Source organism: Podarcis muralis, chromosome 6 (assembly GCF_964188315.1).
Source record: "Podarcis muralis chromosome 6, rPodMur119.hap1.1, whole genome shotgun sequence".
In the NCBI taxonomy this organism is placed as follows: Eukaryota; Metazoa; Chordata; class Lepidosauria; order Squamata; family Lacertidae; genus Podarcis; species Podarcis muralis.
In genome coordinates this window covers 65,456,375-65,468,734 of record NC_135660.1, presented here as the reverse complement: position 1 = coordinate 65,468,734, position 12,360 = coordinate 65,456,375, and the positions used below count along the sequence as shown (strand labels likewise).

Genomic DNA, 12,360 nt, shown 5'->3' with positions numbered 1-12,360 from the left:
CCCCTAGCAAAGTTAATTTTTTTTAAAGGCAGGTATGTGTAGTAAGTCCCTACACTGTACATCTGATTTAATGTTTGTTCTATTGTTTCATGGTTTTGCAGCTAATGTCCAGCACGGGCTGAGCTGTTGGATGATAATATATTTAAACTGAGACAAAGTAGGCCTAGAAATTAAAGCCATTTGCTTTTGTTAATGTGGGTACTGAGATACATTTCAAGTGGCGAGCTATATAGCCCATTATAGGTCTCTGAAGTATTTGCTTTCTCACTGTACTTCAGTTTTCTTAACTATCAGTTAACGGTCTTCAGCTGCTGGTTTGGAACATGCTACTTAGCATGGCTTGCACTGGTAGCATTGTTCCATCATTTTTGTTTTGGGATTTAGTTTTTATATAGGGAAATAAGTGGGAGGTAAAAAGCAGCGAATACAGGTGTACATAGCAATAATTGGGTTATATATTTTGGCCTAACAGTGATTTTGAAAAGGCTGAAAGGCTGAAGCAAGCGCTAGGAGGTTACTTAACTTTTACATCCTCACTGTAGATGTACTGAGTTTTTGCAAAGAATGAAAAAAATGTAGCACTTATACAGATGAGCCAAGCACCTAGTATATGCCAGTTTCATTCTATTGCAGTAATCATATACAACCATTGAGGAGGATGTGGAGTGCATTCCACCTCCTTCTGAAACCAGCTGGTTGTTTGGAGCTACGGTAGTTATAAATGATGTACCAGAACTGCCTTGCTTGAGCTGTGATGTCAACATGCAGTGTTGCTGCAAAGAAAATCAGACAGTATGGCTGTGAATAGGGGCTTCCTCTCTTCAAACACTTCAGAAATGTTTGTAGACAAAAATATGCAAATGGGACACCAGAGGCTTCATCTGTGACCAGCTTGTTCTGTTCTTGCCCCCTCCTTAGTTCCTGCCCCGTAACGATTCCGTTACCAAGGTGAAGCAATCTCCCCCCTCCCAATCTTTTCTACCCTCGTGCAATCTGAGGCGTGCATTAAATGTGTCTCTAGAGGCTCCTAGATAGGAAATAACCTTGAAAATGCAAAACCATTTTTAATTAAAGCAGGTACAAATGATTTCAATGAATACACAATTGCACAATTCTCACAGTAAGCATCTGGAGGTAGAAAGGATGTAGGAGAACCAACACCTCCCTAGGAATAGCTGAAGTTGCCTTAGAAAAAACAAAATGTATGTGAGCATGCAATTATTTCCAAAATGCATGGTGATGAAGTTTCCAATTGGTATGTTATGTACATGCCACAGCAATTTCACATGATATGTTCAAGGCACAGAAGTTGGAGTTGGATCTTCTCTTTGAACCTGTTATTACATGTAGCATCTACATGCAGTTCTCAAGAGATTAAGTTCATGGGCTTTCCCAAAAAATATTCCTAGAACTCTACTTACAAGTCCAATAAAGTTGGACTGCGAGCGAACTCAAATGTTATTGTCTAAACAATTCCTTTATAGCAATGATGTTTTGACGACAGTAACAATGGACTTGGGGTATTAGTGCAATAATAAAGACTGGTGGACTGATACTTAGAATAGCTATTCTCCTCGTGAGAGCATAATGCTATGAGTTTGTGGGTGCCAGACATCCATAATACATGGATCCAGGAAGTGTTAGAATTTAATCAGGGCTTGGGATGTTAAACTGGGTGCCAGACCTTTTAAATCCCTGTATCGAAAAGTGCTAAAAATATAAACCAGGCAAGCTTCAGGCAATCTCCTAATGATGGGCCATTAAGAAAAGAGCAAAGGAAAAGTGATAGGCCATTAAGAGAGCAAAGGAGAGGGGGGACTCTGTGCTAGACACCAAATGAGTAGGGCCCTTCCTCCAGTTTTTAAATAGCGAAAACAACAAGGCCAGAGTTGAGAGTTGGCTGTAATATGACCCAAATGAAAAAAAGGTTGCTGGCTGATGAAGGCAGAGAGCGCTGTGGCTGAATGCAAGGCTGCAGCTATGGGAGAAACAAGACCCTTTTGAGGTGTTAATGCTGTGAACCCCTCCATTGTAGGCTTGGGCTGTATATATGTGTAAATAAACCACATAACATAAAGACACCACATTCTCCACTATGCCACATTTCCAAAAGGAAACTTGCACCCCGTGTAAGCATGGAACCTGGAATCCTGCACCGTTCGGGGATTGGAGTGGCATGCAGCAATATTGTTGTCGTACAAAGCAGTCTCATGGCATGGCATTCATAAATGGTGTAGCATCAACTTAAATATCTACTGTCCTAAAGGTTTCTCCCTCATTCTGAAGTGAACTATGTCTGTGAAAGTAGTTACAATGAGATAGCTACTAATGTGTAAAATAAGGAAATAGATGCAATTCCACTTGTTTTGTTTAGGAAACCACTGTGCTCTTCCCCTTTTATCGGAGCCCCAAGTGGAGTGGATTCCATAAGCAAACTATTAGCTGGTAGGAAGTTGCAACCATTATTATAAATGAATAAAATACATTTCTACATCTTTTGAAGAAAGAGGAGAAATCACAATCTTCATTACACTCTGATGTGAGTTTAGTAATAAAAATGGTAGGATAGTAATCAGGGTTTAAAAATAGTGCATGTTCTCTAGAGTGTTCTGTGAACCCTTTTAGAAGCACCTGAGCCTTTTTAAAATTCAAGTTAGTTTAAAAGCTTTTTAGGGATGTTTGATGAGGGAGTTCCTGGAAGGGAAGCAGGAAAACTAAAGTGTGCATATTAATGGTTCACAGCCACAGTTTATAACAGAATAACTAAAACGGGTAAAGTCCAAGTGCTCATACTTTCTCATGATAGAAAGATACATTAAAATTCACTAAAGGCAGGAAAATTACCAAAGAACTAGCCAGGCCACCAGAGCAACAAGGCATGAGACAACCACTTAAGACAGGAATGTTGCAGAAAAGCTAATGAATTCTCCCCATCTGTCCTCACAAAGGGAGATGGTGATGGACCATCAGCTGAAAAATGTTCATCAGCCTGAGGGGGGGAAAGACTGTAAACTGATGCAAAGTACTGCACAGTGCTGTAAAAGACACAAGATCTAGTTTGCTAAAAATTATCGGTTGGCAGCCCTAAATCTGCAGCATGTGCAAGATAAAATTCCACATAAGACCATGGAATCCTAAGGAACTGATAAATATTTTAATGCCTTCTCTAGCCCACATAATGGAGAACATTTTTTAAAGGTTGGGAAAGCAGAGGTGTGTGATCAGTTTTGCTTTTCGCTGTTGTTTGGCTTTGAGCATTTCCCCACTCCTCTCTAAGGAGTAGCCCATGTATTTCTTTATTTTTTTGACGTGCAAGCACTGAAGCATAGCTTGGGCGCCCTAACGAGAGGTGGGTGGGGCCGACTGGGCCGGTGGCCCTGGGAATTTTGAGGAGCAGGACAGCGGCGGGGTGAGGGCGGGCGTTGTGGGCGCTCATTGCAACTGCGGTTTCCTCTTCCAAGGCAATAGGTGGCGCAGCAGCCCTGGCGACCGCTGCATCCGTTTCTTGCCATGCTTCGTTGTTAAAGACCAAGCTCAGACGGAAGCCATGGAGCGAAGGGTGGCTGCTGATAGTTCGCGCTGCATTGCAGCCACCTGGGGGCCACCGCGTTCAGGGCTGCTCTTGGCACTTCCCTGTATTCGCCCCGCTGCTTTTGATCACTACTTGCTCTTGCACGATCGCCCCGACTCGCCTGGCCTGTCTCCTCTTTTCCTGCAGCCACTTGTGACTTTGCTGTCAGTTTTTTGAGCGCCGAGTGACATCAGCAACTAGGCACGCAAAGCCACGAAAGGCAACCCTTCCCTGTTAAAAGTTTACAGGTGTCTACAGGACTGAGAAAGAACACTTTTATTTTTTAAAGATCCAGCACCACGCAGGAGGCTAAGAGCCACATTGTAAGGATCCAACGCTCACATAACGAGCCCCGGCTGAAAGGACGACGCAGCCACCCATTTCGCCCACCGCTTTCTATCGAATAATGCTGCTGAAGGAACCAGATTTCCAAGGCCCAATCTGTTAATTTTACCAACATTAAAGCACACACACGCACGTATCTGCAGACGTTATCAGGCGATAACCGTTGCAAACTTGCACCTGCCGATTTCTACAAAAACCAAACTGCTGCAAAAAGCGCAAGAGCAGGCGAGGTCAGGCTACCCCCCCCCCCCCGTCACTGGCTACCATATTTGCAAACGGCCCGGACTTCAGCGACAAGATTTGCAACGGCCAACGCCTAATATCTCCAGTCCCTGTTACTAAAGTACAAAAAACCTGACCACTTAAGTGGGGGGGGGGGGAGCCCCGTCGCTGCACAGGAGCGCGGTCGAAGCTGGCAGCAGCGGTGGTTAGGAAGATAGGGAAGCGGGAAGTCCCCCCGCTCCTAGCGCTCGTCACGTGACTCCGCAGGGAATTAGCCCGTCATTGAAATGAGGCAATAGTCTATTGTATCCTTCCGCCACTCAGTACGTGTGTGTGTGTGCGCGCGCGCTCTCCCTGTTCCTCCCCCCCCCCCCTTTTGATCGGTTATGTCTCGGCCAGACCCTTCCGTGTGAGAAGAGCCAAGCCTCCTCTCGTTAGGCGCTATAAGGAACCCGGACGGCGGCGGCGGTAGGGGGAGGGGGTTGCTACTTGGCCAGAGCGCGCAGCGAGCCTGCTGGAGCCGAGGAGGCGGTGATGTGGCGGTGGAGAACTAATTTTTTCGTACGCGGCGGCAGCAACGGCGGAAGGACCTAAGCGAGGAGTGGTGCCGTAGCTCCGATTCTCTCTTTCTCTCTCTCTCTCTCTGAGTCTCCCCCCCCACCCGCTTCTTTCTCCCTCTCTCGCTGCCGTTCCCTCTTCTCCCTTCCCCCCTCCCTGCTTCCCTTCCCTCATTCTCCTCCTCCTCCTCCACCCCCCTCCTCTCGGAAACTGCAGCCATGATGGCAGTTTGAAGCTCAGGCGGTTGGCGCTGGGGCTCGGGAGCCACAGCCCAACGGCCGGGGAACGGTCGGACGAACTGACGGCAGTGACGCTCGTGGAAGCCGGGCGCGCGGCGGAGACGGCAGCAGCAGCAGCGGCGACGACGACGACGCGGGAGCGGCGGTGTGAGGGAGGGGGGGTGGCGCTCGCTCGCTCGCGGTGACAGAGATCTGGCGCTGAGGCGACGAGGGAGCGCGCTCGCCCCGATGGACTGAGGGAGAAGGAACTATAACGTCGGCGGCAGCAGAGAAAAGGAAAATGACACGGGGCAGCCTCCAGCCCCGCGCGCCCCTCAGGACCTGAGCTTGCTCTTTCCCTCTCCGCTTCCCTCCCTCCCTCCCTCCAGGCCCAGCTGCCTCCCCCTCCCTTTCCTTCCCCCCTTTCCCCGCCTGCTGCCCTCCCCCCCCCAACCACCGGAGGTGCGAGCCAAAGGAGCACCGAAACTTTCAAGCCGGCCGCCTTCAGTGGAAAAGCCTCAGCCTGCTCGCCTGCCCGCCCGCCCGGCCCCGGTTCACGCGGGGTGCGGTGCTCGGCGGGGGGCGCGGAGAGAAGGAAGCCAGCCGGGGGCCCAGAGCCCCTCCGCGGCCGCGGAGCTGCTGTCACCGTTTGTGCTGGAGCGCCGCCGTTCGAGCGAGAGGGAAAGGGAGCGCGGCGGCGGCGGCGGCGGTTCCTCTTTCTCGCCAGGCAGCAGCAGCGCTAAGGAGACTCGGGGCCCCATTTCTCCCCCGCCGCCGCCGCGCTCAAGGTATAGCCTGCCTGAGCTGAGGGGAGCCGCGCCAGTGGCGGGAGCTGCAGCAGCGGCAGGAGGACTTTCCTTGCAGCAGCAGCAGCCGCCGCCGCCTTCTGGCCAGGGCCCTTGTGCTGCTGCGGGGCCTTCGCCTGAATTGCCGCCGCAACCAGCAGCAGCGGGCCCTGTCCGCGGTGCCGCCGTCCTCGCAGCGCCCGAAGAAGGAGCAGCAGCAGCAGCAGCAGCATCGCTTTCCAGCCGCCGCCGCGGCCGCCCTCTTCATCACCGGCGGCGGGGAGAGGTGGGGGAACAGCCTCCTCCGCCGAGGCTCCGAGCCATCTGCGCCCTGCAGCCGCCGCCGTGCCTATCCGCGCTGTTCCTGAGCGGCTCCCGGCTCCCAGACATGACCGCCATCATCAAAGAGATCGTCAGCAGGAACAAAAGGCGATACCAGGAGGATGGCTTCGATTTAGACCTGACCTGTATCCCAAATTTTGTGCAGGCCTGGCCTGGCTGGGCCGGGGACGCTTTTCATTTTTTCTTCTTCCTTAGGGGAGGTGGAACCCATATGTCTTAAATTCCCCCCACCCTCCCTGTACTCCCCACCCCCACCCTCAGTCAAAGGGAGACCTGTGTCCCCCTGTCCCTCATCGCTTTCTCTCTCCCCCTTAGGCAATTCTTCCCAAAAAGCTGCTGTGATTCCCCCCTGCCTCGGCTCCCCTCCCCCCTCGCTGATTTGCAGCAGCTAGAATCTGGCAGGCTCAGGCCTAGGCCTGGCACTAAAAGGTAGAGATGAAATTCAAGTGGAAAGCAGTAGTGCACATACAGCTGTTGCATCAGAATTATGCAGCGATTATCTAGCATGTTTCTTTCAGTGTCTTTTGTATAATGCGATACATGGTGTAGTGCAATCTAGGATTGCAGCTTCATCTGTTTAAGACTTTACCAGTTACAGTGACAAAGATCTGGTTGGTTAGTTTGTAATTCCTTTTGTCTTCTGGAAAATGCTCCTTTTTGGAGTATAGAAAATGCACACTGAGTCAATTTACAGTACTTAGTGTTGTTCCTTTTCTTGAGGGTTGTTCATAAGTTGTAATTTTTGTGTTTTATTATAGCTAGTAAAATAAGACTCCTAAATGATAATGCCACATAGATTAATGCATATTTATATGTTTAAAAGTATGATTGCAAAGAGTATTAGTGGTCATTTGGAATAAAATTATTGCGTGGCATTATTTAACATGCATTTAATGTGGGGTGTTACGTCCTACTTAAAAGTACCTAATAAGCTTCAGACTATTACTGCAGTAACTATTTTCTGTTAGAGTGTTGGGGTGGTTGATGTACCCATGGTTGATGGCAGCATCACTTTAAATACATAGGGATGAGAAGACAATTTTCTATAACAGTCCTAAAATACTGCATTGATAATATGACTCCAAAGCAGTTAGAACTAGGAAGTTGGTTCTTAACAAAACTTTCATCCAGTAGTTTATGTTGCATCTGCAAATGCCTACATTGTTTAACATTGTGAATTCTTTCACCTCCCCCAATAGAAACAGCATGTTACAGGGAAGTGATTCTGTGTTAAATTGTAGCCTAGTAAATTTGAGAAACAATGAAAGTGGGAACACTTTTTCAGTACAGTATACTAGCATTAGGCTAATATCTCTTCAGAAAGAATACTGATAAGATAGGTGGTTTTATGGGGCGGGAGGCTGTTAAATTTGTAAAGATTTTGTATTGAGAGGCTCTGTGGTCTTACTCTAGATTTCTTTAATTGGAATCTCAAGTGTTCAGAACTGCTTACCAAACAGTTTGTTACATCTGCTTAACCCTTTGGTGGTTTTTCTAATCTTTGGAATGTTAGGTATTCTTAATTGGTGAAAGATACATATTCTTATAATAAAATACTCGTTTAAGCAACAAAACTTAACTTTTTTTTATTAGCCCAAATTACATTCCATCTTTCAATTAGTTTACCACATTTGCAGTACTTGTGTATGTTTCCTCAGAAGTATGACTATGTTCAGTGGGCTTACTGCCAGGTAAATATGTATAGTATATTTCTGCTGCTGATATTGTAGCAAGCAATTCACACTGCGTGAAAGTGATAACTTAATTATATCACTGATCATTTTAAATATATGAATAATAGAGCTGCTTTTACATGGTAAGATTTTTGATTATAGAGCAAGAAAATTCAAATTATCTTGCCACTGGTGTTTCTGCTAACAGCATTAAAAAACATTTTAAAATGAAAACTCGTTAGTTCTTATTCCAATACATAATTGAAAGACAGCTCTTTTAACTCACAGTTGGACAGTGTGTGTGAAGTTGTAGCATGGAGAATCCAAAGGTTAAATATTTGATACTGGAACAGTAAAGTGTCACCAGTGTATTGGAGAATCCTCCAGCCATTTAATAAGTTGAAATCTCTTCACACATCACAAGGTTAAAATGAATCTCTTAGGCCAGGCACAGGCAGAAGTTAGATCAGAATCTACTGATAGATATTCTTGATCTACTGCAATAATCCAAAGATCTGAGTCTCAAATTGTTTAACAATAAGAACAGCAAAGTGCCCCCCTCCTCAAATAAGTTGCTGACATAAGCAAACCTTTGGGTAACCAAGAATAGATTTTTGTAGGAAGTAACTGAACTCATTTTTGGTTCTTTTGATCAGTAGCTGCTCAGAAACATCCTTTTCTTTAATTCTAAGTGAATGTCTTTTGTACCTGGCTCTAATTGTTGGGTCTTGGAGTTAAGGTAAAAAATAAGTAGATTCTGCAAACCTGAGGTCTGCTCACCACTGTCTTTGGCTGAAATATTAGCAACATTTCTTAGAGCTTGAGGTTGCAAACTTATCCCTGGGAATAAGCTTCGCTGAACACAGATTGCTTCCAAGGAAATATGTATAGTGTTATGTTGCATGTCCCATTGAACTTAGATGGGCTTATTTCTGAGAAAACATACCTATGGCTGTGCTGTTAGACAAACAAAAATAATCCAAACCATTTGTTAAGCCAATAGATTTTAAATTAAATCAACTCATATATAGAAATAACCTATTGGTAAGCATAGAAATATTGTACAAGGAATTTCTTATATATACAAAAAGCAATAAATGAAAATACCTATTTCAGAATTACTCCTCTGGAATCAATTACGGTACCTAAGGATTGTAGTTGTGCTGTGGCATGGGTATTTCTTCCTCGGATGTAGCCTGGAAATATTTCACTTCTTCCATTTGTATAAAATTGTACTTCCTACTTAACTTGATGAGACAAGTAATTATATGTCCTGTTCGCTAATATGAAAGACAGTGTACATGATCAAACAGAAGTTAGTTGCAGCTAATTGCAATCCTGTTCATACTTGGTTGAGCTTGTTTAAACTTGGGGAGACTTTACCTTTGAGTATACATGCTTAGAATTACGTGTTGTAAATCCTCTTCCATTGCTTTCAGTGGAATGTAGTACCTAATGTAATGGGGCTTACTCCCAGGTAAGTGGGCTTGGGAGACTTCAGTCCTAAACTCACATACCTGTGAATAAGTCTCATTGAATTAAATAGAGCTTACTTCAGAGTAGATATGATTAAGGCAGTGCTGTAGTTTGGATTTTGTAAATTTAGTTACCTAACTTTAATGAAAACAGAACGGGATGTCTTGATTTCTCATACATAACTTCGTATATTTTAAATTCTGTTTCTGTAGTATATCTGTCTTTTCATCCTCTCTTTTTAGGAGGGGCATTGTTATCAAAATCTAAATTGCTGTACACTTCAAATACCCGATAAACGGAGTAATTGTGGATATTTTCATGGAAGTAAGATCTTCTGTGTTCAATGCAGTTTACATGTTCATGTGTTTAGGACTGCAGCCTAATATAGGTAGAATTTCTAATCTGAAAGATTGTATGCTTTTTTAAAATTAGCTGTTACTCTGTATATGATTACAATGTAAGTCATAGTATGTGAATAAGAGTGGATATTTGATCCTGAAAGAGGTAGTAGAGTTTACCTTAATTTCCTTAAGATTCACATTTTATTTGCAAAAGGTGTAATTATTCTACTTTGCCAATTCGAAAGTCATTAAAATAGATAGTTAATAGATTCTCTTATTGTGTGTATGTGTGAGATCATATAGTTTTGGTACATAGTGGTAAATTTAAATACCTGATTGATTCTTGTTGTAGTTCCTTTGAGTGTAGTTCCTTTCCTCAGTTCTTTCAAGTGATGTGGAATGGCATCCCCTTCAGCTGGAATAACTTAACTTGTCTTTTAGAAAGTTGTATATAGAATGTGCAGATTTGTAAAGTTATACAAGTTAAACATGAAGTTAACAATTAACAAGTGTTACTGTGTACACAGTTTTAAGTCTCAACTTTTGGTCCTCTTTTCGTCAGTAATAGTTGTAGTACAAGCAGTACCTATATGATCTGTGTTTTAGTAGAAACTTTGAAATGGTGAGTAACCTATACATTAATTTGCACTGAAAATGGCATTGTTTTCCCCCTGATTATGACTTTGTGAGTGTGTATAAGTTAGGCCATTGCTCTGCCTAGATTAATATTGCTTGTTTGGACTGGCAGTGGCACTCCATGACCTCAGGAAGGTGTTTCTCAGCCTTACTGTTGAATACACCTTTTAATTGGAGTTCTAGGTTTTGAACTTTGGGCCTTTATGAATGCAAAATGTGTTATATTCTGATGCTTGTGCATCCGTCTTTATAAACTTACTTCAAACTGCTTTTTAAAGTATCTCCTCCCATATTGAGGATAGATTAATCAGAGGCTTTATTTTAGACTTAGGAGACACAATGCATTTTTACAGCAATATTTTAAATCTCTTTAGATTCTGAACTGTGTTACAAATTACACATTTAATATCTGTAATTTACAAGTCAATCTGTGCACTCATAAGCATCTTCAGCATCTGTCAAGTAGCATGGAAAACACCACTTTCTGTCCTTCCTGGTGGGTAAGGAGTACACTTTCCATGTCCCACTGAAAATAATTTTTGGCATCTACAGTTTATTTTCACTAATTCTGACACAAAACCACTATTTCATAGTAATGATGCATATAATGGATACCTATAAATATCATGGTTTTTAGATATTGCATAGAAGTGCTTTAAAGCTGAGTCTTCCCCAGGATTTCCCTATACCCATATTCCTAAGAGTTTAGGAATAAAATAAACATTTTAGTTTGCAAATGTCCAGATTATGGTGTGCAGAAAGTAGAATGGCTTACTCTGTCAGTAGTGTCCCTTGTTAACACAAGTGTTTCAAAGATGGAAAATTCGTAGAAATTCAGGGTGTTAACTGAACATTTTCATTTGCTGTCTTGGGCCTCAAATAATGTTTTACCTGCTTTGAGGTGAGCCAAGTACCACACAAAGTAGATGGTAGTCTGCAATGGAGTGTACCTTGTCAGTTGGATTATATAACACAAACACGTCATCTCTAGTAATAATCTTTTTCATACTTTTTTAAATTTAGTGAATATAATGCAGGCTTCTGGGAGACTGTTTCTCTGTCTGGACTTCTTTCTGCCTCTGGGAATGCTCAGTGGCTTACTGTAGTTTTCCAGAGAGATGGAACTCCCTTCACTTTGTCTCTGTTTTTTCAGCATAGGTTCAACAGGTAGTTACTCCCCCCCCCCCCCCCAGTAGCAAAGCTTTCCATTTGAATTGACTGTTGGTCATGCAGTCTTGATAGGTGCATTTTGAGTGGTTGAGTGGTTGATTCTCAGGTTTTTTTTAGCCTTTAGAGACAGATCCTGCTTTTTGTCTTGGGAGTTTAGTTTCCCTCTGCATCATGAATGGTGTGGGTTTAGCCAGTTGCATCCTACCACAAAAGGCAAAATCAAAATGGCAACACTGCTGCTGTGCAGCTATGAACTGCCTTTTGGCTATATTTGGCTTGCTGATTCAATAGGATTTTGTTTAACTTCAATAGGATTGTTTAACTTTTGTATTTGTGAAAATCATGAAATATTATTCTTAGTATGTCAGTTTTATCTTGCTTAAAGAGTTCAAAATCTTAAGAGTTCAAAATATTGTAAATCAACCTATAAGTGTTGGTATTGTTGATTTAGGTTGGACCAGCCTAAAATGTAATTCCTGTGTATAACGGATCCAGAAATAACCTGCCTTTTTATTGGACTGGCTAAATTGAATGCATTTTCTGTGCATACTTGGCTATACTTTAGCAGTATAGAGTAGTATATAATCTGAGATAGATTAGGCTGAGAGAAAGACTTGCCCAAGGTCACCTAGTGACTTTTTTGAGTGAGAGATCTGAAGCTATGTCTTCTCTCCTGTAAGTCAGATATCCTTGCCACTAACTATACCACAATGACTTTTGTGATTGTAGTATGTCTTTTCTGACAGACAATCTGTTCCAGAATGAAAGGCAGGGTTTGAATGGAAGCAGTGTTTGGAAGACCTTTCCACTTTTGATGCTTATTTCCATGTATGCACTTGCACTTTCTTATGACAGTTACAGATAGGTAGCTGTGTTGGTCTGCCATAGTCAAAACAAAAAAAATTCCTTCCAGTAGCACCTTAAAGACCAACTAAGTTAGTTCTTGGTATGAGCTTTCGTGTGCATGCACACGAAAGCTCATACCAAGAACTAACTTAGTTGGTCTTTAAGGTGCTACTGGAA

General features: G+C 43.4%; 1 protein-coding gene across 1 annotated transcript in view; it reads left to right on the top strand.

The window, feature by feature from the left end:
• Positions 1–5,172: 5,172 nt before the first annotated feature.
• PTEN (phosphatase and tensin homolog) overlaps positions 5,173–12,360 on the top strand; it is a 52,910-nt gene continuing 45,722 nt past the window's right edge. Inside the window, exon 1 of the mRNA XM_028729680.2 lies at positions 5,173–6,166. Within this exon, the coding sequence (XP_028585513.1) occupies positions 6,088–6,166 (79 nt within the window). The 5' untranslated portion in view covers positions 5,173–6,087. The remainder of the gene's footprint in view (positions 6,167–12,360) is intronic.